At 46.2% G+C, this 25,687-nt stretch overlaps 2 protein-coding genes across 4 annotated transcripts in view; both read right to left on the bottom strand.

Annotated features, from left to right (window-relative positions):
- Positions 1-20,425, bottom strand: part of cxadr (CXADR Ig-like cell adhesion molecule) — a 30,742-nt gene extending 10,317 nt beyond the window's left edge. The window contains exons 1-2 of the mRNA XM_084697685.1: positions 20,249-20,425; positions 1,403-1,572 (exon numbers count right to left, since the gene is read on the bottom strand). Of these exons, the coding sequence (XP_084553811.1) occupies positions 1,403-1,572; positions 20,249-20,300 (222 nt within the window). The 5' untranslated portion in view covers positions 20,301-20,425. The remainder of the gene's footprint in view (positions 1-1,402; positions 1,573-20,248) is intronic.
- A 268-nt stretch (positions 20,426-20,693) lies between these two features.
- btg3 (B-cell translocation gene 3) lies at positions 20,694-25,252 on the bottom strand. 3 transcript variants are annotated; one of them, XM_084697688.1, is made up of 6 exons: positions 25,235-25,252; positions 24,553-24,693; positions 23,505-23,712; positions 23,205-23,342; positions 21,430-21,625; positions 20,694-21,311 (listed from the first exon to the last, which is right to left on the bottom strand). In XM_084697688.1, the coding sequence occupies exons 3-6, from the start codon at positions 23,675-23,677 to the stop codon at positions 21,108-21,110; spliced, it is 711 nt and encodes a 236-aa protein (XP_084553814.1). In that variant the 5' UTR covers positions 23,678-23,712; positions 24,553-24,693; positions 25,235-25,252; the 3' UTR covers positions 20,694-21,107. The 3 variants fall into 3 exon arrangements, with proteins under 3 accessions (XP_084553814.1, XP_084553813.1, XP_084553812.1); XM_084697687.1 differs by lacking the exon at positions 25,235-25,252 and adding an exon at positions 24,797-24,814; XM_084697686.1 differs by lacking the exon at positions 25,235-25,252 and having other exon boundaries at positions 24,553-24,792.
- Between the last annotated feature and the right edge of the window lie 435 nt (positions 25,253-25,687).

The raw sequence follows: 25,687 nt of genomic DNA, 5'->3' as shown, positions 1-25,687 counted from the left end.
AAAGTTTGGTGACATCGCAAATGAGTTGCAGATTAAGGAGCGGCACTGAACTGTGAAACTGGACTGGAGTCTGGAACATTCTACGTGTGGCTGCAGCTGTAAGGAAGAGGCGTCCACAATGGGGAACATCCTCTAGATCACCCACTAGGCCATCATTTTCCTTGATGCCAAATCCCCTGAACCTGGGAGCAGTTGTTGTACAGTAATACACTGTTATAGTGGACTGTTAATAGACTGCATAAAAAGGAAAAAATGGAAACATGCCATTTGTGCGCCCCCCCCCCCTCCCCCCTTCCAATCAGTCATTAGAGGTTCCCTTTCTAAATAAAGTGAAGTAGGTCAAAAACAAACAGTCCCTCCTGAGGCACCGCTCCCCAGTTCATAGGAGACAATAGGGGAGGGGTGGAGAGAGAGGGAGGGGGAGAGAGAGAAATATAAAAAAATAGAGAGAAAGACCATACAAGGGATGGAGCCCTCAGTGCGTTCCTGGACTGGGCCCGGTGGAAGGGAGTGGGGGATGGAGAGATGAAAGAGAGAGAGAATGGAAAGGCTAACGATGGGCTGCTGACCCATTTCTGGCCTCGGCCCAGCACACGGGTTCGGGGGGGGGGGGGGGAGAGAGAAAGAGAGAGAGAGAAAAAGAGAGAGACACGAAGAGATATAGATCCATGAGAGGCCCCCTCCCCCATACTGAGAGCCAGGAGTGGAACGCTCAGAAACGGGCTCCTGTCTCAGTCCAGCATTCTGGATCTCCATACATCCCCACGGGTCTAGTCCACCATCAGACCCCTGTGGTCCAGACTGGGGAGCAGTACCACAAACCAGACAAACACACAGTACTTTCCCCTGCATGACCTCTACCAGGAACTGCAGCACAGAGACTCTCCAACCTTCCACATCCACACTAGTTCCTCAAAACCGGCGTAGTATTAAAATACACTAAATGTATCAGATTAGCCACTCACACACACAAACACAGGCTTGTGTACTCTTACACACCTTATACACACACACACCTGTGTCCTCACACACTTTTTAACAATGTGGACACAGTCGTGTAAATTCCAAAAACATCTACCAGGTTAAACATTAGCAGATTAAGGTTTTTTTTTTCCCACAGCCACAGCTGTGTGCAGTGAGAGTTTTCCAGGACACACCCAGGAGAACCAACTAGAAGATCCATTCAGCTGCTTCACAAAGAAGAGGAACAAAGGCGACTTCATCTTTGACGACTCAAATGTCTATCAGAGACAGTATGAATGAGAAAAAAAAACATTTTGGAGAAAGAAATACCAGTAATGTAACCCCCCATAAGGGTTTGGTTACTATTTTACTGTGTAAAATAAACTGCAGTCTAAGACAGACTAGCACTGACACACACACACACACACACAGCACTCACCACTTTGTCTTCTTTCTGGTTGTCGGAGGCCAGAAGGCTCCATTCTATGTCCAGGGGGCCGGAGTCTTCAGGGGCCAGGGAGAACTGACAGTCCAGCTTGACAGTCTGCCCGCTGGCCTTCTCTATAGACGTGGGCCCTGTGGAGGTGATCTCCAGGCTCTGGACTGAACCTGAGGAGGGAGAGAGAGGGAGGGAGAAAAAGAAACATTGAAACTATAACAAACACTGGACGACATTTAACCTACTTTAAGAAGCCCTTTGGAGTTCACCGGAAAATGTCAATGGCGGCATTTCACGAAACTTATGTTTAGGAGTCGGTCAATCGATGGGAGTGCTTCACCGCTGCATTCTTCACACAAGCGAGTGTGTTCACAAACACTCTTGACATTGGTAGGCTATTTACCGCTGGCATTACATTCTGAGAGACGGCTCTGGCCTTTTCAATAGAAGGTAGCAAATATTATTGTGCGAAATGTGACTTGCGCAGTGAAGAGACACTTCTACAGAGGGATTGCGTGGGGGGGGGGGGGGGGAGGGTAAATTAAGAATGACTGCAGCCAAGCCATCATCCGACTGGAGCACATTTTCAAGAGTTATTCATAGAATGAATAAAAATCATTTCCTGGTGACATCCACAGGGCTAAAATGCTCCATTCAATAGCCGATTTAAGCCTGAGCAGCAAATACAGTCCATAGAGAATGGAGTTGTCACATACTGACACCACACAGAAAAAATCCCTTCGTCTTTCCACTGGAGAAGAAAAAGAGGAAGAAATTTACTCCCCTCCAAGGCATGTTATGTGTCTGTGAGTAAAGACATACAGTACTACCAATTACACAGACTGCAACAGCGGTGTGAAATCAGCCACACTAGAAAGACAAGGCGACGGGGGTTTTACAAACAGGAGCGTTTTGGAATCCGTGAAACCAACATGAGCCGAATTCGGAAAATGAAAAGGCATAGACTTGGAAGACACACACACACAAAGGAGCTGAGTTGAAGGTACATTCCTGCGATCTACAAAGCGCAGAGATGAGTCGATCAGAACCATAGGAGTACCCCCTTCACACCCTGCCTGGACTACATCAATCACACACCTCGGCTGCATGTTCTGCCAGCCCCCAACATTTCAAACAACGCCTCCGCCCCATTCACCCCCTCCATCCCTGTGTATTTGGATAGAAGGGCTCATGCCAGGGGGGTAACACAGCAAACCTGCTCCCTCCCCACCCCCACCTCGCCACAGCATAGAGACTGTTCTATAGGCTGGGAGAAACCCTGGGTCTATCCGTTCGCTCCTCAATTATCTGCACACAAAGACTGTGTGGAGAGGAACTCTGCTTTCTCTCTCAGCTGCTGAAGTCTGGCTGGGAGTGTCACATACTACCGGCTCACCACAGATCTAAACGCAAAGAATAAAGGAGGGAAGACATACCATCCAGTCATAATGAGTCAAAACCAGAATATGACTTGTGGTGAAAAAAAATGCTTAGATCATTAGGTCCCTGTGTTGGTGTTAAATCACCCATCCTGTTCCTTGCTAAGAAAGACACTGACTGTGATCCTCTGGATCGGATGACTCGTGTTCCAGAGTCTTCAGAACAACAGCTGACAGAAACTTCCAGAACCTGTTCCCCTGGTCCTGTGGTGGGAGGGTGGAGGCCACAGATGGTGACCTTACTCACACACCCATTGGCTCGGACCCAACGCCACGTTGCGCCTCCACGCCCCCTGAAGTGATAGACACCGGGAGGTAGGCTACACACACCCACGCATACATACAGTACACACACACGTATCCACACACGCACAAACACTAGGCGAATGTGTCCTCTCCAATTGTTTTTAAAATGGTCAAAGGACCCGGAAACACAAGCAAGCACACAGTATCCATCAGGCCTGCTGGTGAAGATTCTGGCTCTGCCTCAGGGCTTTCTACCGGTCAGCGAAGGCTATTCCCCCTCACTTCTACTGTTGGTTGTTCCTGTCCATTGGATCTGACAGTCGTCCTGGGCAGCAGCCTGAGGAACCAGCGCAGTAGAAACAAACAGAGACGCACGTCTGTCAAGTCAGGACGGATCTCCAGGCCTGCATGACAGGAAGCTGGATCAATTCATCAAGCTGAACATGTGGGGGGGGGGGGGGGGGGGGGGGGGGGGGGGGTAGAGAACAGAAATTTCACATTCCGTTCAGCTGGAACCGTTTTATCAGGGTTTGTTTCTCGTCACGTTTGGTTAGAGGAGCAACATCTGATGCTGCTGTCTAGCGGAGGAGGCTGGGACCCTGCCGACCTTGGGCTGCATTACTCTTCATCGTTGCGCATCGCAAGACCTCTCTCTCCCTCCAACCCTGCCACACAATCGTTGGAAAGTGCTATTTCGAGCTATCATCTAATCACTCTGAGCGCCGGCTGTAAATCTGCCCGGGGAATGAAGCCGCGGGGTTGGGGTGAAAGCGGAGCCGGGTGAGTGAGAGGGGGCGAGAGACAGCACGTCTGTGATGGGAAGTTAATTTAACATTGCGACGGCCGAGCGAAATTTACACCCCCGTCTTTACAGCAGCTTCAGCCACAGGAAGTGGAGAGGGGGGGGGGGGGGGATTGACCGTCGCTAACGTCAAACGGCGTCGCTCTCGACTGACGCCTGACATCCTGCCAGGTCGGTTAGTTAGGTGAGGGGGCTCCTGGTGTGCGTGGACGCCCGGCCCATCTGGGTTCATCTTCTAATCATGTTAATAGCTTCTAACTCGTCTAGCACGTCTTGTGTTTTAAAGAGCTGCTCTTAATGTGCCAAAAGGACCTGGCTGTTGCTGACGTTCCCCTCACCATTACGCCATATTAAAAAACATTTTTTATATCAAACGACCCAGATGGCCGCCCCTTTTACACAGTGAAAGTTTATGTAATGGAGAGATGACTCCACTAAAATCCATTTCATCACTTTAATAAACAGGCAATAGAATGGGACTAGATGGTATCACTTGGGGGGGGGGGGCGGGAGGGTGATGAAAATGAGCTCTGGCAAAGATTATCAGGCTAGATAAGCCCACGCAAATCAATGTGCTGTGTGGTAAACAAAAATAGGACATGGAAGAGACATAATTAACATCTGCATATACATGAAGGGGGCTGAGGCGGGAAAACATTCAATCATGACAAATTACAACAATAAAGTTAACCATTACCCCTACAGTAAGTTGGAGGGGAAAAAAACTCACGCGACACATGCTCACCAGATGGGACATGCTTTTCCACGTAATTAGTCATCACTATAATCCCCATCAAACCAACACTCATTTATGGTTCAATAGCAGGCAAAGAGACAACAGAAACATATTACTAGTTAGTTGCAAATCACCTACGAGCATCTAGCTGGAGGGAATGGCCTTTGCTCAGCTCTGCCCTGGTTCTTAGGAGGGCAGTGTGGGCTAGTGCTCCATGTAATCATCCAGGAGGATGTCCTTGGCTCTGGATTTAGAGTAATGGCAGCACAGCCTCAGCCGGAGCCTTCTCTAATGGTCAACACCGGGTGATAAAATAACCTATTATTATGGTCTGGGGAAAAAGGGACAACGATGAAGATAAACCTGCTGGTAAACGTGTGCATTGATAAGCAGAGGAGAGAGAGAGAGAGAGAGTGAGAGAGAGTGAGAGGAAGGACGAGCATCATCGTTAATCGTGGTGCCTGCATTAACTCCCTCCTGTTCCAGCCGTGTGTGTGAGTGTAAGGAGGGGAGCAGTGGGAGCTGGAATACTGGGTAATTAAAAAGTCTTCTGATTCTGACTATCCATGCCAGACTATCTCTCTCTCTCTCCTCCCCCCCCCCCCCCCGCTTACACTCTCCCAGTCTGACACAGCACATCCCAGTGCCGTTACCTGGCGACCAGCTCTGGCCTACTGAATCGTGTGTGTGAGGGGACCTACCCACCCCCCACCCCCTCCACATAAACACACCCCCTGATTGTGCAGTGCTGGTCCCCTGGGTCCCAGATTCTCCCCAGCAGAGTCAATTGTAGACCCCCTTTGTCGCGGCACAATGGGGAGAGAATCCCGTCTCCTGGCAACAGATCCTACTGAGGACGTTGCAATGGCACTTGAGACAGTAAGAGAGAGAGAGACAGAGAGAGAAAGGGAAGAGAGGGGGAAGGGAGAGAAAGAGTGATAGACAGGTGGTAGGAGGAAGGAGGAGAGGAACAACAGGCTGACGGATTGGCGAAAGGGGAAGATGTCATGTTGCTCAAGAGGTTTCAAATGGCTGTGGTCAGGCCAGTCATCGGTTGGAATTCCGTGGTGGGAGGTATAAAAAACCCAGGTGGAGCTCCGTAAAAGCTGCCTAGCTGCATTAAACAGCAACTCCCCAAGCGCTGCCCTTCTCTGAAACAGGGTTGAATGGATATGTTGAGCAAGATCAGCAGTAGAGGTGTTTTAAGATACTACATCATCACTCAAAACGTATACTTTTCCATTGACCCTGATGATCTAGGCCAAATGATTCACTCTGTCGAGAGGCCGCAAACACAGCTGTGTTCTTTTTTTTTTCCAAGGCTACGTAAGGTTGCCACAATGTTCCACATGAAAGATCATTATCTTTATAGTGTTTACACTAAGAGCTCTTACAAGGGCAGGAGTCAAGTAATACGCCGCTAGGACTGCTCTAAACAACAGCTAGCCGACAGCACTAAAGCCTAAAGCTCCCCAGCCTAGCTCCAGGCCCTGACCTGGTCAAAGATCCCTCTCTGTTGACGGTGGTTGCAGAGAAAAGTAAGCCTCTTTTCCCCCAGCCGACGGATGACCTTTAACAGCCCGGCTGTGCGAGGAGATGGGAGTCAAGGCAAGGTCCGGGTCCTTCCAGGAACGAGGGCAGGGGCCCACAGCGGGCCATAAAATGGCAATGGCAGGAGCTGGGTGAGGCAAACTGCGAGTGGTTGGGTGTGTGTCTTATGGTTGTGTGTCTTTACGTGTGTTTAGGTGTCAGGCAAAACATGCAGGACCAGCTTGCGTCGACGGAAAAAAAAGCTGTGAAGCTACCGCGTCGCGCTGAAAAATCAGAGAGTTCTCCTGTTGGTAAAGACATGCAAGTGACAATAAACAAGTCAGAGTGTTTGAAGGGGGGGTGGGGGTGGAGAAGGTTTCCACATCCTCAGAGACAACAGCCTGTACGCACGCTGTGAATTCTAATAAGAGTGGCATCTTCACATCTGACACACACAGAGCCACGGAAAAAAACGCATTCCAAAAAACGGAAATAGTTTGGTCCCTCACACTCTTTAGAAACATTTCAAACCACCGTAAAACAAGATTGAAGAAAGAAGGAGAGAGAGCGAGAGGGGGATGGAGTTATTTTTGGGGACGTTGAGTGAGACTGAGCTTCTTGCTTGTCTAACTAGAAGCCCTCAGTGACAGGGCTTCTGAGGAGCGTGGCACAATTTCCTGGGTGGGCGCTGCTGGCGGGGAAGGGATTAGAAGGCGGGGGATCACCGTTAGAAAATGACGGTCTGGCGGGCACCCATAGCGAGCCAATTAAAGAGCACTGATGAGACACCACCCTTTCTCAAGAGCCTGTCAACCTTCGGTGACCAAGCAGAGGCGCATCTTGGGTGAGCTTCGCAGCGCGGGGTTCATCGTTCCGATGGTGGTTTTCAAACTAGTGAACCCTAGTTGAGCAATCTCATCTGGAGCCATCTAGATGCGTTCAGAGCGAGCGGGGTTGTCGTGTGTTGTGTTTCACAGGGCTGAACCGTACTGAACACGCTGGAACGCAGCCTGGGAGCTGGGTTTGCACTGCAGTCGGTTGTCTGTGTAGCAGATTGACCTGGGGGCTCCGCTTGGACATAATTGAACATTAGCAGACAAGCGGGTGACAAATGACAGGCGTTTCACTCGCTTTCCTTCGCTACATTAAACAGAACGCAGATGATCCAGTGCCCGTGGGAAATGTAAAGCAGTTAGTGCCAGGGATTTGCGCATCACTCCAGAGGACTTCAAAAGCTGCTGGCCTGTTTACGTCTCGTGTATCGTTCCACGTTTCGATATGTAGGGCAGACTAAGAGAGCTTGAGGGTGATTTCATCACGTCTCTGACCCCTAGATGTTAAGTCCTTGACCCAGTGAGCAGCCTGGCGTTACGACCTCCCTGCTTTCTCCCTGTTGATGGTTCCAGAAGCTTCCTGGCCGAAGCCGTTAAAGGCCACGGCTGTGCTCCGGAATACATCTCCCGGTTTCTTCTGAGGGCATGCTAATGAGGCTCCGATGACGCCGCCCGCTGAGTGAGCTAGCAGTGAATAGTACCCGACGTGGGCTTTGGAGTGAGAGCGAAGGGGCTGGCGGGGATGGAGCACAGCCCGGCGGACGTGTTCGCCTCGCTTCTTGATGGTTTGCTAAATCAAAAAGGGCCAGAGCCTCCTTTCTAGGCCCACGTGCTCGCCGAGACTCTCATGCCATCACAGCCTTGGGAAGAATAGCGGCGTTATTTATAGGCTCGGCGTTATCATCTTACAAGGTGTCAGAGCTGTGGACTTTCAGCAGCTGCTCCATGTCTAACCCTCCAAGTTTTGTCTTGGAGCTTGAGCTGGAGACAGTCCGCCTACCCACCCTCTCTCCCTCCGTGCTTTTCCCTTCTCCCTTTACCCCCTCTCTCTGCCTTGCTGTCTGGCCCAGATGGGACTTCCCGTATCTGAAGCGCTCTGGACGGTCAGATAAGAGTGCCCACACCTCTTGACTAAGCTCCTCCTCACTCCCCGGTGTGACCCCTGAGGGCAACACACACACACACACACACACACACAGTCCTGCGGAGCCCCAGGGACACTGTGGGCTGGCGACAGGAGGGGGGGAGGCAGGCTCTGCAGACAAACTGATAGGACGCAGGCCAGGGCCGGGGAGCCCAGAAAAGCGTGAGAACACCTTCAAGGGGAAAATACTAACAAGCTGCTCGTAGGCCATGGGAGGGAAGCCCGAGGACGAGAGGGAGAGTTCTAAGCGTGAGGTGTCTACAGGGACGTGATGCCCGGCCTTGTTTAGAAACCCTGGCTTTGTAGATGCAGAGACATGCAAACGGGAGACATGCAGCATGTTTCTTCCAGTCGTGGGGTGGGTGTGTGGGGCTGGTGGAGTAATTATGAAACCATGTCATCCTCACCCCTCTGTGAAAAATAGCTCCCTGTGAGCGATTACTAAACATTGGGTGCTTACCACCAAAGAAGATTTGAAAAGCATTAAAAATAGAGGCTGCACAGCCGCAAGTGTGCGTGTGCACACACAATAACACAAACACACAAATTACACTTAATGGACCACAGAGCTACACTGCAGGATCAAACCAAACCAATTAACTAGACTTGTAAATGGCGTGGGAGTTTGAGGCGGATTTCACCCCAAGTAGTTCAAACCACAAACAACCACAACACAGTGCATCAGGCTGGTGGTTGATAACCAGCATAATAACCCAATTAAAAGCAGGGAAAACAGATCTGAGTCAAGTTTCAACTAGTCTGACACGGGGGGTAATGAGTTTATTTAACTCATTTAGGAAGTAAAGTAACAATCCCACAATGCGAGTCACAGGTTCCATTCCCCGGGTGAACGGCAGGTGACCCAAACAGTGGTGGTGGGGGGGGAGGGGGATAGTTCACGCGGTAGTCATGTGACGTGATGTGGAGACCAGGGCCATTAGGGGAGCAAAGCGGCGGCGTGACCCTGGAAGACGGAGCGTCTTTACGAGGACGTCAATCTTCACAGTCCCTCATGGAGCTCTAATAGGACAGTACCGCTGACCGGTGACTGAGGTCCCTCACTCAGCACTGACCACGGGCCTTCCATCTGCAACACACACACACACTCCCAACATGCACATCCTAACAATCCCTCAAACATGCCAAGAGAGCTAAAGCAGCTTATTCACCATTCTGCTTCGACTTTGTTTCTCTATATCATATTATGAGAAATCTAGACTTATAAACATTATGTAAAAATCACATCCTAAAAAATAGCTATTGAAGATTAAAATACAGGGAGGATTAGGGGATAAACAGCTAGAGAACAGTGATAAGAGACTAAATCATGTTCTTCCAGGGGTGAAAGCAGGTTGTGGGACATGTTGGGAGAAGGAAGGAAATACAGGAAAGGCTTACATGCTTCAAGCGATTCAACAAGTTGTCAAAATGAAAACCACATGTTCAGCGTGGTGCAGCCACAAGTCCCTCTAGACACAAGGGGGGGGGGGAGGGTGTAGCCAAGCCCTATACCTACATGATTCCATCCTCACCATCCCCCAAAACAAACAGAGCCCCTGATAGAGGCCAGAGCCTGTCGGCACCCCAGCCCACGCCTTTGTCCAGGCCGGGGCGGGGCGGGCACACAGCTCCCTTTGATCCGGGGAGGTGGGGGGGGGGGGGGGGGGCCTCTCTGATCAAACACGGGAGACAACTGCTGAGTGCAGCCGCTTCATTCAAATCATGGGATCGAGTCACACAGGACCTCTTAACATCAGGCGGGTGCGGGGCCGACAACAAACCCCTGCTTTTGAGACAGGAAAATCCGACCTACGCACAATGCAGGATGCAGGCCAGCACATTTTTTCACGCGAGAGTAATTAGGCGATGAGCAAACAGCGCGCCCAAATAACGGCCCTGTGAAGTGTAGGAGAAGTGGGAATGGAGTTTCTCTGTATGCGTCAAGCTCTGCCGGGTTAACCGAGGAATGAAAAGCACTAAAAAGCATTCTCACGACTGTCCTTAATTACGTTGGAGGGGGCCATACAAGTAGCCAGCTTAGACTGACGAAGCGTGAATATCAGACTAGAACATTCTCCCCTGAAACGCAGGGCTCAATTAAGGATTAAGAGCCCTCGCTAGCACTCGGAACAAGCCCCGGTTTCTCAACGTCATTAGTAATGGGAGGTTCTGAAAAGAGGGCCAGGCCTGTGAAAAGGGCTCCAGACATGTCTGGTGTTGGGAACACACGGGTAAGCCATGTCTGAGGCGAGCAGTGCTCGCCAACATGCTTATCTGCCTATCGGTGCTGTGAGTGACCTTCATTTGCCGCACTCCCAACAATCTTATGGAAACTAAGAAAAGAAAAAAGGAATTAACTCAAAGCCTGGTGAAGATAGTCTGGAGGAGTCTGGTCAGTTCCAGAACCCTGGTGGAGGTTGCAGTCAGTTCAGGGCTACTCCACACTTATCTAACAAGTTCCTTGGTACTGTCTGGTACAAATACTTGACATGAATATTGCTGGTATGCCGTCCTTTCTATTACCATACACGGCTGTGAAGGTCTCCTACGCATCACATTCGAGGTGCTAGTACACTAAAGAACCACACTGTATATGACCATGTGTCCATAGGCCTAATAGACACACATGGGGCAAAGACTTGTGGCTCACTGCCAAACACTAAAAGGATTGAGTTGTGGGAGGCATTAGGCAGACAGTTCAGAGCTAGGGAATTCAAAGACGGTTGGAAAAAAATTGTTAGCTCTAAATGATCCTTTCCATTTTCCAGAGATGGAACTGGTTTCTTTCAAATAACTGAAAATCCTTCTTCAATCAACTACTGCTGCCCGTGCTATAACAATAAATAAAAAAATCTTATCCAAACTTATTTTCGTAGAGGAATTTAGTAGGTCAAAATAGCAGCAATTCTTATTTCGTATTCAGGATTATTGTTGAATTAATTTATTATATTCCTGCGTTTCATGTCATACACACGCACAACCCATGCAGATGAAGATATTAACGTGTGTTCTATGCATATTTTACAATGTAACCTAGTTCCTATGCTGCAAACAGGAGCATGCGATTCTGTCAGCGGGATAGGCCAGGAGCAGTTGATGAGTCTGACTTGCTCATGTTCTCTCCCTTGCAGGTTCTGGTCTAAATTTAGCCCCCCCCCCCCCCCACACCCCCAGTCCACACCACCCACTCCCTAACCCCCCAAGGATGTTGGTCCTCTGGACATTTCCAACAAGATACACAACAACAACAAGAACATGTGAGGATTGCTTGTGTGCGTGAATGCCCATGTGAGCATCTAAATCAGTCTACTTCTGCGCACGCAACAAAGACACATTTCAATCTAGCACTATTGTATTTCCAATGATAGCGCCTCGGGGAACCGTGGCAAATGCTGTATTGATGAAGCACCTCATAACCACAAAAGATCGATATCACTTTCAAAAGAGATGGGTAGCCTCCCTGCTATAGTATCCCCACTAATCTTAGCCCCTTTCGCCCTCCCCATGCAGGAAGAAAGCCGTGCTTTGTGGGCCTGGAATAACACAGACAGACCTCCTCTTCCTGCCCTCTGAGGAGGAGACGGTGCAGCAGGACATCAAGATAAGCTCCCTGTCAGAAGATAACAGATAACAGGACTCTTGACTCCCTTCTGATAATCACCCTTTGACTCCTGCATCCTCCAGCTCTCTCCTCACCGGCAGGGAAACCGGAGCCGGCTGTTGAGAACTCGGGGCTGACTGAGAGTGTCCCTCGCTCTAAGGACCCACAAAGGCGACGAGTTTGGAGGTGAACCCACCTGAGCGTTTGGGCCCCGTAGCAAGCTGGCTAGCTGCAGAGTCTTGTCAGTTGCTGTTACGGCTAAACCAACCCCCAATGGGCATGTTCATCTCTCCGAGCTCTCGTGGTAAGCCGGGACGTGATAAGAAAACCCTAAAGGACCCACTCTACCCCACGTCTGGCCTGTTCAGCGAGTGAGTGACAAGGAGCGATAGGCGAAGGCGAGAATGAAAATACACTCCACAGTGTCGGCTAAGCAATCTCCCACAAAGAAGATATTGCAAAAGATTTCTAGGCCGCTCTCCCCCTCCCCCTACATCTCTGTTCTGACATCTCTTGAAGGTATTTATTCTTGATGTTGCGTTCTATTACAGTGTATGAGAGACGAGGCTGTCAAGCTGATATAAAGAAGAGCCCAGTCTGGACGGCAGAGATAAATGCAGTAAGCCCCTTAAAGCCGCAGAGCTTGGGACTTGGGAGTGCAGGGGTTCAGGCTGTGAACAGGTTAGGGGGTCCAATCCCTGTCCAATGTTGTTACTAGGGTGTGCAGGCCTCAGTGTGGCTGTTCAGGTGACAGTCAAGACCCTGGCCACTCCCCTGACCAAATGAAATGCATACATGTTTAGACACACTGTAGCCATTTGAAATTGATGTTAACGCATGAAATTTGTTTTGAATTGCTACCGGAATGAAAGGCTGTAGCTCTGCTATTTTGGTGATTTAACATTTCAAAGCCTAATTGACACTCATGGATACAGAAGGGCATGTGAAAGAATGGCTTTGTGCTGGATAGTGGAAAGACTCTGGACAATTTATGCTTACCCAATGTCTTTTTTCATACAGGTAAAAAAAAAAAGATATGTGTTGCAACAGTGATGTCCACAGAAGCTCTTTTTAGAAGGAAGACACAAACCCTATCCATCCGACATTCTGGGTTAAACTCTGAAGAATATTGTCTTGCATCTGTTCCGAACAGTGAACAGCCTGACAGCACCATATTTGCAAGACAGACAAGAAAAACATGCTTGACCTTTCACAGTCGCACAGCGTAATATGTCTTACTATAAATACACACGACCTGAATCGCTAACCAAACGTGGTTGAGATAGCTGCTGCTGTTGTGTTGTTGCTACACACGCAACCAAGGTACCCCTCATCAATCACACCTGCTTAGAGAGATAAGTAACACAGGATGGATGGGAACCGACTTGACTATGAAAACTGTTGACGAGAGCATCTTACCATCTAAGATACCACCTCATTCACCCCATTGAAACATCACCATGTTGCTATTCTGGTCTCGAGATAAAACGGCACTTTCATTTGAAAATTGTTTTTTTATGAGAAGTTTAAAACATTCCAAATTCAAAATTGTTTAGTCAACTTGACATTTAACCTTGCAACTGATGCCTCAATGTCAGAGGCCCCCTGAGAGGTCAACAGGTATACAGTGAGTGATTCTGCCTAAGAACTCCCAGACAAGCAGGCAGGCCAGTCTAATGACATCTAAAAGGGCTAAACCCCCAGTGGCCCAACAGACAACACAGGCTTACTTCCAGAGCACCCTGGGTCAGTCTGGTAACAACGTAATCCCAGGGAAAGTGTCTGATGGACAGTAGACCGAAGGATACAATCCCCTCAGGTAAAAGTTAGTAGGAGTGCATGACTACAAGATTGAAACCGACCACAAACATTTTCTACATGTTATCATTAGACCTAAACTCAGAAGAAAAATTATAATAACTCTGCTTGCGTTGACCTTGGTTATTTTTGCAAGTTTTGGAAATCTAAAATGTACCCAACGTTGTGGGCAACGATTTTGCAAGTATGTGTACAGTACTTTTAGGAAGAGAAACATTCCAGATAAGTGGGCAATCTGGGCATGTTAGGTTCTTTGTTATTGTGCATATTGTAAATGTGGCTGCTTATAGATAGCACTACATGTTGCAATAGCAACCCCCTGAATTCCAAGACTGATAAAATGTATTTTATTGAGACAGGAATGAACATTCGGTTCCCAATGTCATGTCAAGTTTGTTTTGCCCCAGAAGCTGGGCAAGACAAACCAACACTTTTTGTTCAAAAGTCAGCTTATTCCTTAGGGCATTTCACACATTTTAGGCACAGAACTCCAAGATACACTTTAACTACCTGATGAATATAGGTGAAAACAAAAGGGGGGGTTGTAGCCTATATCGACAATGGAGCACTTTTAACAATACTATGTTAGTGATGCTAGCAGCACATTAAGTCCCTCTACTTATTTTAGTGCACAATTCCTTTCAACTGTCATTTATAAAGCCTGTTGCTATCGTTTCCATAGCGCCGGCCCTGTAGCAAACATCTTCCTGTTGTCTCCAGCCCTGGAACCTCCAGTGGCATTTCACTAGACGTGGAGCCGATGTTCCTCCACACCTCACACAAGGAGAATGTCTACCATTTGTACCCATGTGACAGGGGGGGGGGGGGGATGCTTGGCTCGCCAATTACCCAACACTCTGAGGAGGAGAGCCAGGCAGCCCTGTGCATGTGCACATGAATAAAACATGGGCTCTATTAAGACACTTAACAGCTGGTTCCTGAGGAAGCTGCTGACAAGCGAGCGCAGCAGCTTAGCAGCCCCCGTGTGCCTGGCGGTTAAAACAGGAGCACTCGTGATTAGGTTGTACACTAACACACCTGTGCTTTCTGACCACCATAAAGCAGCCGGTCGCGTGGAGGTCTTCTTCAGGTCATTTCCTGTGGAATGTCGAGCCAACGGACGAGCTGTTGATCTCCTGGCTTGGCGGTGAGAAGTGCTACGGTAATTAAATGAGTGTGTGTGATGTGGCCTGCTGACCTTGCTCGTGGTTCAGGCACTCAGCCTTCCCCTGAGTGGACGCCAGCAGATGTCCGGGTATCATCCCTTACACAGCCAACCAAGGGCCTGCTGCCCGTGGCAATAAACTGCAGAACCCCAGCAGGGAAGGAGTCTGGATCGTGAAGGTTAAGGACAATGTGGCCAAGTGGCAGATTGCAACTCTGTTCTGAAGCACCTGGCTGTAATGGTGTTGTCAGCAAAAGGAAAATCATCTGAACACAGTGAAGACCCATTAAGAGAATAAAACATTTATAGTGGGGCTTTGTACATGCCACGCTCGACGCCTCTAAGCCACCGTAGCATTTAAGAAATCTGAAATTGAAATGTAATGCTCTTTGACAAAAACATAAAAGCGCTGCCTGATTTATTCATATTCCCTGGGCACTGCAGATTACAGATCTTAACAAAAGGTTAGCCTATAGTGTACAATTCCCCAAGATACCGTAACAAAGCTTAGGACATTCACAGAAAGTACAACAAAATCATATTTTTGGAGACAGAGGTCTGCATGAGCCGAAAAAAATAAAAGATGGTGCATGTTAATAATAGCCATCGAGGGAAACATCATTTCCTATGCACGCTGGGTCATTTACATATGCATGCCATGCACGTAGGCCTAATTGTAATTTGTCTTGATTTAAGATGAGACAAAAAATGGCTTGAATACCATCGCCACAGGGCATGATGAGAGGCTTGAATCAAGGATGAGGCTTTTTACAGTCTGTGCATATTTGCCTTCTCCCCCGTGCATGTTGCTAGTCGACAATGCGTAATGTTTCTCAATGAGATAAAGGCGCTAAAAATGGCTCCTTCAACAGCTGCTTCAACTCCACTCCAAATCCAGCCCCAACCTTCGCTCATGCTGCTTATTTTCCAGAGCCATAATATTTTTCAAGATTAGACTCACAATTAACTCTAATGTTCTTAGTGGAGGGAGGAGGTGGGCTTACTGCTGGAAAATACCAGAGTATTATCATTTTCTAATCGCTTGGTATCTGCACAACACAACGTGTGGACAACAGGACCCACACTTTACATGTAATAAATGTTCATATCTGAGAAAACATTACCCATGGCAATTCCCTCAGACTGACAGCTCGTCTTCACCGGTTCTAAACCTGTACGATCATAAGTCCCCACTGCGTCTAACGGAGGGAGCCGTGTAGGGGAGATCTGGGACCTCGCTGGCAGGTAGGAAGCAGCTCACTGCCCACCAACACCTGCAGATGCAACCCCCTAGGGACTGGCTTGTCTCATTGTGTACCGTCACACCGTGCTGACTGTCTCGCATAGCTCAGGGGAGGAGGTGGAGGCCAGTAACCAGCCACTGTGAGCAGGGGACGCCACGGTGAACACAACAATAAAGACTGCAATTAGACAACACTTGAACAAGGAGTCATCTCGAGACTACCGAGTGAGAGTGTGACAGGCAGATAGACCGTGGTTTCAGCTTGTCAAAAGGCTGACAAGCAATCGGAGAGGGGGTTGATGTGGTATTCTGAAGGATGAGTGGTGGGCAGCAGGATAAGGAGAGAGGGGAGCAGAGAAATCACAATAGGCCTGTGAATATGAGGTAGAAAAACAGTCTTGCTCTTTCCAGTGATGTATGATCTTCCCTTTTACTAGGCCTCTTCATCCAGACTGATGAACGCCCAATTCAAAGCTCACTGAGGATCAAACAAACTGAGATCACAAGACAGTGAGTGAGTCGGTATCCAATTTTAGAAAAAAAAAATCCAGTGGCAGTAAACCCAAGCTGCAAGTTCTCAGAATATAGCTTTTTTTTTTTTTATAACACCTTCTAAGTATATGACAACAGATGGCCCAAATTTGCTAAAAGAAAATCCTTCACTTAGTCATGCCAGCTAGAAGCTCATATGGCTCTCAGTGGTTCCGTTAAAGGAGCAGTTCTCAGCGTGATAAATATCACCAGATATGAATGTGAAAAATCCCATTTTTGGTCACGGCTCCCTGTTGATCCATCACAGTGCCCATTACTCCTTGTTAGGGATGGAGGGCGTTGCAGGGCCGTAAGTATCCGCACATCACCGAGTGGCCGGGTGATGGATGTGCCGGGGTGTTTATCGTCTTAACAGACCGACACCCTGCTGATGATAGATGGATTCCCAGGCTGGTGGAGAATCAGCATGGCAGCACAGTGACCTTGTTTTTATTGATGGGTTACATTAAGAGTGGAGGAAAAGTCTCTCTTCCGTGTCCCAGTGCTGGTCAACCAATGTGAACTGTGTGTGTTCAAGTCATCAACACACATCTAAGTAAGGCTACAGGCAACTAACCCAATTGTACATAGTGCAACTTGTACGGGCCAAAGCCTATCAGCTGGAGTTTCAAAGACAATGGCAGCCCAATGTCAACTGAAGCTGCAGACCAAAAGTTCCATAAAAATGATAATGCAGAAAACTTCAGCAAAGTCGTTCCAATTATTTACAACATCAGCTCACATAAAGCAGGGTTAATGGCCAGCAAGTTCAAGTGAAAGGTTACCACCATCTCCTCTACGTCTAGTGCCTTGGCAGCAGCCCCAACAGCAGGCCGAATTATTGCTCCCACTACCTGTGAATAAGGAATGAACACTGAATACAGAGTGGCCTTTCGCTGCTGTACACAGGCCTGGAAAACAGGAGCTCCTATTAATCATTGGCTGTAATGGAATGGTCCAATCGCCCTCGAAATTGAAAATGGAACAAATACAAAAGACAGGGGTTGTCGAGTGCATGAGGTTAAGGGGCAGGATCAGCCCTTCGCACTCCTGGACGAGGGAACCGGAGCCGACGCGAGGCCTGTACGACTCCGGCATGTTAAAATATTTAAGGCTCGGCCGCTGAATATTCATGGGGCGTCGTCCTCATCATCAGATCGTGGAGGACACAGTCACGTCCCTGGAGTGTAATCCGATTCTACATGTTCTTGCTTCATTTCCAAGGACGAGGCTTGCGGGCGGATGTTGGGTTGGAGGTGAAGCTGCTGCCACAGTGTGTTGCGGAACACAAGAGGCAACTGGAGGGATGGGACATCCATGTCACGACAACTGAATGTGGAATTGTGACCCCCAGGACAAACTGTCGGCATCGGGCCACTGACAATAGTTGAGGTTCCACGTTTCAACCAGCAACATGATCAGCATGAGAACTGTTCACAGTTCAAGAGATTTGTGTTTGTGTTGCCTGTGTTATTGTGCTTATAATACCTGAAATCTGAATCCAGGTTGACCGTGCAGAATTAAACAATCAAAGTGAGAACCAATAAACATTTATGTTTATGTTCTACTGATTGTGAACTGAAATAAGCACAAGAGGCACCAGTAAGGGGAGAGGTGGTTTCGGTGGAGAAATACAAACACACCCAATCACACTCCCAGGATCAGCATGCCTGTTTTCAATAGGTAACCTAGCAACCAGATCCCCAGCCGGGGACTCAGAGTGCAAGCTTATCAGGTAATGACATCCTGGTCCTGCTTTGTGGTTTTGCTGCGTTTGCCTTACCCTAGGTCACCAAATTCACTCCTTGTTTGACCCAGCCAGGGCCAGGGGGAGGGGGGGGGGGGGGGTCAGGGGGTGGAGAGAGTACCCAAGAGGCAGCTCTATAGGAGACCTCCTCAGGTTCCAGAGAAAATAACCAGACAGGCATCGCAACTTTAAACAAACACAGGCAAAGTGCTGACTGGCTGCCGGATGTCTAGAGGCATCTGCTTAATGCCGCTAGGACTGGGCAGAGCTGTCAGGAACTATAGGGACCTTAGCATATCAAGAGAGACAAAGGAACAGAAAGTCTTGGACACAAACTAGACAGAAGGCTTGGGGTAAAGGAGAATTGTATGTGGCATGGAGCTCTCAAAAATATTGACTAAAATATTATTTAAAAAAAGGAATACCTGTGTGATGGGAAAAACCAGAGACGTGGTCAATGGCTTAACATGCTTTTCTAACACAAGTTATTTGCTAACATCTGAAATTAAATATATAGTATAGCCGAAATTTGACAAGGAATACAAAGTGTATAAAATGGTCTGGTGGAAACTACAGATCCTCATTATAGATAGGTATGCATCATTACTGCCAGTTAAACACGCTTTTGCCTAGTCAAAATTCCATGCATGTCTGCTGAAGTGGAACAGTGTCTAAATGAGAGACTGAGATGCAATTATAATGGTAATGACCCTCTGCCATATACAATAACGTGCAGCGTGAGAGGGGGGGGGGGGCAGCATTGTTTTGAGTTTGACCACACCCATACTAGACATTTAAACATTACCATCACTGTCCCTACTTTATAAAAGACAAGGACATGCCTGTGTACACAAAATACTTCATTAGTTTATGGGTTTATCAGTAAGCTAACCAGTGGACTGGAATGCCATTGTCCTGACTATGGCTCTGCATTCTCAACAAGGAAACTGGGCTTCACAGGCCAACACAGTGATACTTTATATATAGTTTCACTTCTGACGTGGGAGGGAGGAGGCATTGCCTGGTTTCAGTGAGAATTCCAGAACATTGAGTGACACACCAAAGTGCATAATTCCCTTGAAGCATTTCGCCTCCAGCAATGAAATGGGAGGCTATAGTAAAGAGCATCCCTGATGACAAAACGTTTGAGTTGTATAGTATTGTTTTATTGGTAATCAATGTTAACAAGCCATCACATAGTTTGGCCTGCTGACAATTAAGGGGAATTTGTAATGGACATGGGAATCAACAATTGTATGAGTTCTCACTGCGCACTAGACTGCAGTGGTCACATTTTAAACTGAGGGTAGTAATTTGGGATATATTCCTTTTGTAAAACATTAACCGTTCGTATAAGGTTGTCAGATCAAGTTGAGAAAGATACTTAAAATTTGCCGTCACAATTTCAGGCTTGGCTTAAAAGCACTTCCACATAGAATGTGAGACGGTGTTGCGCGGGAGGGGGACCAAGTATTGGCCTTAACTGGCAGATGGCAAACTTTTGAAGCCCCTTGTCCACGGGTTTAAAGCGGATCAAGCTATTGTATCTAGGAAAGTAGCCTAATAGTTACCAGATGCACAACAAAAACACCTAGCTAGCTTGCCATAAACTAACAGGTCATATAACTTTTGAGTTATCAAATATTATCAAATTTGAGTCTTTAGTTCAAGCAAGAAGCAGTATTGGTCTATAATTTAACATTTGTAACGAAAAAACGCTCCGTTTTCAGTTCGAAAATCAATGCTGAAACGTCGGCTATCCGTTTAACGTAATTATTCGAAGTAAAAAGCACGTAGTTGGACGTTACAAACTAAAAATAATTTTGAAATATTCAGTATTATCTGACTGGATTAAACAGTGTATCTTATGTATTGTTATATTTTGGAAGCGGCAAACTTTTTCACATGTTGCTTGCGACTCGTAGTCGAGTGCGAGCTGTTGACCACTCCATTTTCGCTGCCTGCTTGTACGAAGATTCAAGGTAAAGTAAAAGATTAATTAAAAACTTACCTGCGATTGCGCTAATTAATAAACAGCAGAGGTGGAATATCGTCAAATCCATTCCTTTTGGTTTATTCCAAGACTTAATTGTGATAAACTTGCTACAACAGAACTTGTGTCGCTTGTCTGACAGACCAGTTCACCAAAGCAAAGCATCCGAGTTCTCCGGCGTTCCTTCTTCGCCTCGGCAGGTGCACGGAGCTGGAGTGTCGTCACGTGGTTTCCGGAGGAGACCATGGATTTTATTCCAAGACGCTCTCATGCCCTCTACCGTTCATAACAGTAATAACACCACTGTGCCCGACAGATGAACGTGCCTGCCTGCCATTTTGTGAACATATTAGTGTGCAATACTGTGTCATCAGTGTTAAAATAACTGCTTTTATTGCTATAGATTTATGACAAATATCAAATTATCAGGACAACAACACTTCCAAGTACCAGAGCTCACAAATCTGATTAGAAAGTGTTTAATGAATTTCATAATTTAAGAAAAGGTGTACAAGTCATAATACTACAATGTGAATAAATATACTATTTGCTCATTGGTAAATAACTAGTGGACAGCAAGTAACGATTATTCCATCAAATATAAATACAGTACATATTTTCATGGCTATGAGATACAAGGCAAACCCATTCCTTTGGATTTTGTACTTAATTAACTACAGATGGACTCACACTAATAAAGTTGATCTAAAGTGCAATGTGTTTATGCTATCGTCATTAAAATAAACAAATATAAATTCCAGAGTTATAATCTCACTACAAAAATAATTGTAAAATTCTGGTCAGTCATTTTAGTGGAATTCTTTTTAGCTCCCTCCAATTTCATAACATCAACTCAACTACATTGCTACAGTGCTTTCTAACAGTGTGCCAGGTTTGGGATGCTACCCCAGTAGCCATGGCAACCTTTGTGGCCAGAACGAGCCCATCCGTTGTGTCTGAAGGGCTGGTTGGGTCTGCTTGGAGGTCTAAAGCCGTAGTGATGGTGAGGAGGGTTGAATCCCCTGCTTGGTCCCATCTTATTCTTGGGTCCAGGATGCCACAAGGGTGCCGCTGGGTTCATCTTGGAACAGTAAACAGATTTAAGTCCCATCTCTGACACAGCCAAAGTTGGCTAAATTCAAACTGAAATAATTCATCTTTAAGTAAAATGATTAGCCTTGCATGTAAACCTGTTGTACCTGGAATGTTGAGTGTCTCCGCGGGAGTGCGAGGGTTTCCCTGAAGCTGTTCTCCTCATCAGATGAAGAGCCAGAATGGTAGTCTGAGGTAACCCTCTCCACAGCACTGGTTACCTTCTTGGTGACGTCTTCTTTGTCATCGTCATTATCACCAGAAAAACTGGCCACTGTGAAAGCATGGTTTTTCTCTCCATACCTAAGTAGCAGGAGGAAGCAACAGGAACATGATGTGACTATATATTAACCAGTACGTAGAGCGTGCTCAGTTCCAAATTCAGCCCTTAGTCCTGCCTCCAAAGCACGAGATAGTTGATTTTATACCTCTTGTTGAAAAAGTGATGTCACATTGTAGGGTCTGGCTTTAAAGGGGTCATTGATTGCAAAACCGATTTTACCTTGTCAAAGTTGAATAACGACAGTTCGGTGGGTAAAATGGACAAACAGTAAACCTCAAAGTCCATTGACACCTCTTTCCTATCTAAATCTCACAACTTGAAACTGCAGCTGTAAAACAATCAGTTTCGAAAAAGTGGAATTTGTGACGTCACAAATTCCACATCACCCAACATTTACATACAGGCCAGCTCTCTGGTGTTCTGGCCCAGGATCTCAGACACTAGTTTAGCTGCGCCCTGCTCTGTGTACTTCCACGCAAACAACAAAAGAGAAAGTTTGAAAGTTTTTAAAGTATATTGAAAATGGACCATTGTAAATGCAATGTTTCAGGCTGTACTGGGAATGCTGACACTTTAGAATCTTCCCAAGGAACCTTACCAGACACTCGACGGGTTGATGATTTTCTATGAGAAGATCCCTGTGAAGTTTGACACTCATTTATTAATTTGCTCGAACCATTTCACCAAAGGTTTTGAATGAAAACCTTGGACAATTTAAAAGAAGGATTTGCTAAGCCACTGTTGCTGAAAAGAGGTGCTGTTCCAACCGTATGCTCATCACAAATGCAAGCTGTAAGTATGATTTTGTCGCTAACAGTTAGCCTATAAGCAATGCGAACGTCTCCTGTATGTAGCATAGGTAGAATGCTAAATACGTTTCTAAACACATCAACATACCTTACTTAGCAAATGACTCTAGCTAGATTAGCTGTAGTCGGCATTAGAAGGGATGCTTCCGTAAACATAGCCAGAAAACGAATAGCAGTCCAGCCTATTGTTAACGCCTGTCTAGATTATCTATTTGAAAGAACTGGAGAAAGGCAGGTGCTAGATACAGGATACGTTAGCATTGAAAATACCTGTTACCAACAAAATCATACTACAGTTTGCGGTTGTGATGAACATAACTCTTTTCAGCAACAGCTTCAAAGGAAATCTTGCTTGTCCCAGGTTTTCGAAACCGTCCTTGGTGAAATGGTTTGTGCAAATGTATCGAGGGACGAACTGCACAGGGATCTTCTACGCTACATTATAGACAAACATCAGCCATGCCCGTCTAGTCAATGTTAGCTAGACTCTAACTCATCTGCTTTTTATTAACGCTGATTTGCAAGGAATGCAAGAACAACTATATAGTGAAAACACCTAGACTGTAGGCGTGTAAACTAGTTTAGCTTGCTAACGCAAGAGCATAGATAGAATGTGTGATGATTTAGCCTAGTGTATAGGCAATGGTGATAACGTTATTTAATGTTCCTGACAGTTTCTTTCAAATAAATCTGTGTTGTCATGTCAATCTACAATTCAATGACCCCTTTAAACGAGCGATCAACAACTGTGTGAGCGATTTGTTTTGGATCCTGAGCAAAAATGACTGACCTGCAGCACACCTCGCCTGGGTCCACCCAAAGGGTTAGCTCATGGGGAAGGCCCAGGTCTCCGTAATATACCCCACATTCCTGGCAGGCCCGTTTCAGCTCTGGATCTTCTTTCTGTACCCTGTTCACTCTGATACACCTGGAAGACAACCATATCAGGCTCAATTTGTAGACTGAGTTTCAAATGAGCTGTGCAATGCCTGACTGATAGATATGCTAATTTTAATTAGTGTCAGGGACAAAGCATATCTGACATCGAGACAAAATTGAGCCAAAAAGGATGTCAATGCAAAGCTTTTACCTGAACGCTTGACCTCTGCTGGGGTTGTCAGGGTACCAATGGCCCCTGAACTTCTCCTGTAGAGCCACAGTTAACCTCTCAACAAATTGTTCCACTTGCTCTATCTCCAACTTCTCAGCCTTCCTGATGAGTCTTTTCAGGAAAAACACCACTGCTGCGATTTCCTTCTTCATATTTCATCAATGTCCCTCTCACCGCTGACCAGGATCTGGGAATGCAAGATAATCATGATAACCGGCAAAATGAACCGGCGACATGAACTTCCAACAAGAAATACAATTATTTTGTCGGCTGACTATTGTTGACACAATACCAGTATGGCGGGGTATCTTCCAGAAAGGCGCGCTGTGACGCACTATTTCCGTTAACACGTATGAAGCCACAGCTCTAACAATCATGTACAAATAAACTGTACCATCATCTCGAAAGCATCTATATAATCGGGACAAGCCTCTAATAAATGGTCATTTAAGTCATTAGTGCCTAAAACTGTAACTGACTTAACGTTAGAGCTAGATAGCTTTATACGAGGTAATATATGCTAAATTAAGCTAGAAGAACTAGCGTTAGCTGGTTTATGATGACCGCATGACAGCTGGTGATGTAGCGTGGGCAAGTTAACGATCTAAAAACCTACTTGGTTATTAGTACTACGCCAATAACTTTGGTTTGTTAACTGGATTGTACTGTAATAGCACTGGCTAATTTATAGTCCAAGTATATGAAAATACAATTTCAGAAACTATGTTGCTGACTGAGGTTAGCAACTCTAGCTACATGACATTAGCTAGCACGAGTTAATAGTTAACAACAACTGGGTAAAACAGTCAGTGACTAACAACTAGACTAGTACTAGATGATAAACCAATCTCAGTTAAGAAAAGTAAATTTGCTAGCTGGAAATTATGTCCTACTGTACTTGGCTGGCAACCTAATCTGAACCAATGTGGTCATAAATCACCGATTTACTTCTATGTATTGCTAGTTAAACGACGGCATCGTAGAAAACATTACAAATAAATAATTACTTAAAATCAATTCTACTTACTGTTTTCAATGTTCATGACATGTGGACGGACAACTGTTGCCAGATGTGACCGAGACGTGCGTTGTCTCCGCAGGCGCGCTTTCCATCCAGGCAGAAACGTCAGCGTCAACCGCAATTAACAAATCTCGGCTACCAAAATGGCTACCAAAACAATTTAACATAGAAATACATTTGAGTTATCCATTTATACGACATAGGAGAGGGAGGTGAATACATGGATGAAGAATAAAACGCGCTAGTTTACCACGTTTTTGATGATCATGTAGGTTAATCGTATTTGTGTGATATGGTGTCCACAAGAGGGCACACTCTCCACGTGTCTATCTTATTTGGGTCTAAAAGCCATAGAAAATGGCTCTTTTCTATGGCTCAAGGTCTTACGACCCTGGCCCGACCAACTCGTTTTAGAATGTTGACTGTTTTTGAACATTTGCCAGTGACACAATGCATAATTTATCTTATGTAAAGTTGGGACTACATTAGGTCACGTTAGCTACAATCAATTACCAAAACCAGCATTGCCCGGCTAGTACTACCAGCTAGCAATCGACTGATTTGTTGTTTTATGTTAAGGCTTCTCGAAGAAGAAAAAAAACACATGCCTTTATGCATGGTATTTTATAGGCAGTATTAGAAATATATTTCTGTATTTACAGGCAAAGCAATAACGTGTGGATTTTACCTCAAAACTTCATCCAAGGGTTGCTCTTTGATTACAGGTCCAGTAATGTCGATGTAACGAAATGTCATCATGATTTGTAACTCTGGACAGGTGCAAGTGCGTACCACTGTAGGAAATTGCACATAATTGAATCCGGTCGAATTTGATTATTTTAATAACTGTTTAACTTTCCATCCAAGTTTCAAAACTGTAATATGACCTATCTACACTTTGATCCCAACAATATTAGGAATCAATGAAGACACAGTCAAACTGATGCAATAGTACAAAAACGTCTATATATGCTTCTGCTTTGGCTTCCTCACATTAGCCATCTTAATTCCCGGCAGAAAGGTTAAATGCCCCAGGCTTTCGCAAAATATACCTCCCCACGTAAAACCTTTTTATACTATTCATATTTAGCATATGATGAACTGGATATGACCAGCTTGCAAAGTTTGCTTGATTATGTAC

Source organism: Hypomesus nipponensis, chromosome 5, assembly GCF_054491055.1.
Source record: "Hypomesus nipponensis isolate SF chromosome 5, ASM5449105v1, whole genome shotgun sequence".
Classification (NCBI taxonomy): Eukaryota; Metazoa; Chordata; class Actinopteri; order Osmeriformes; family Osmeridae; genus Hypomesus; species Hypomesus nipponensis.
The sequence above is the reverse complement of the archived record's forward strand: the minus strand, read 5'-3'. Positions and strand labels throughout refer to the sequence as shown.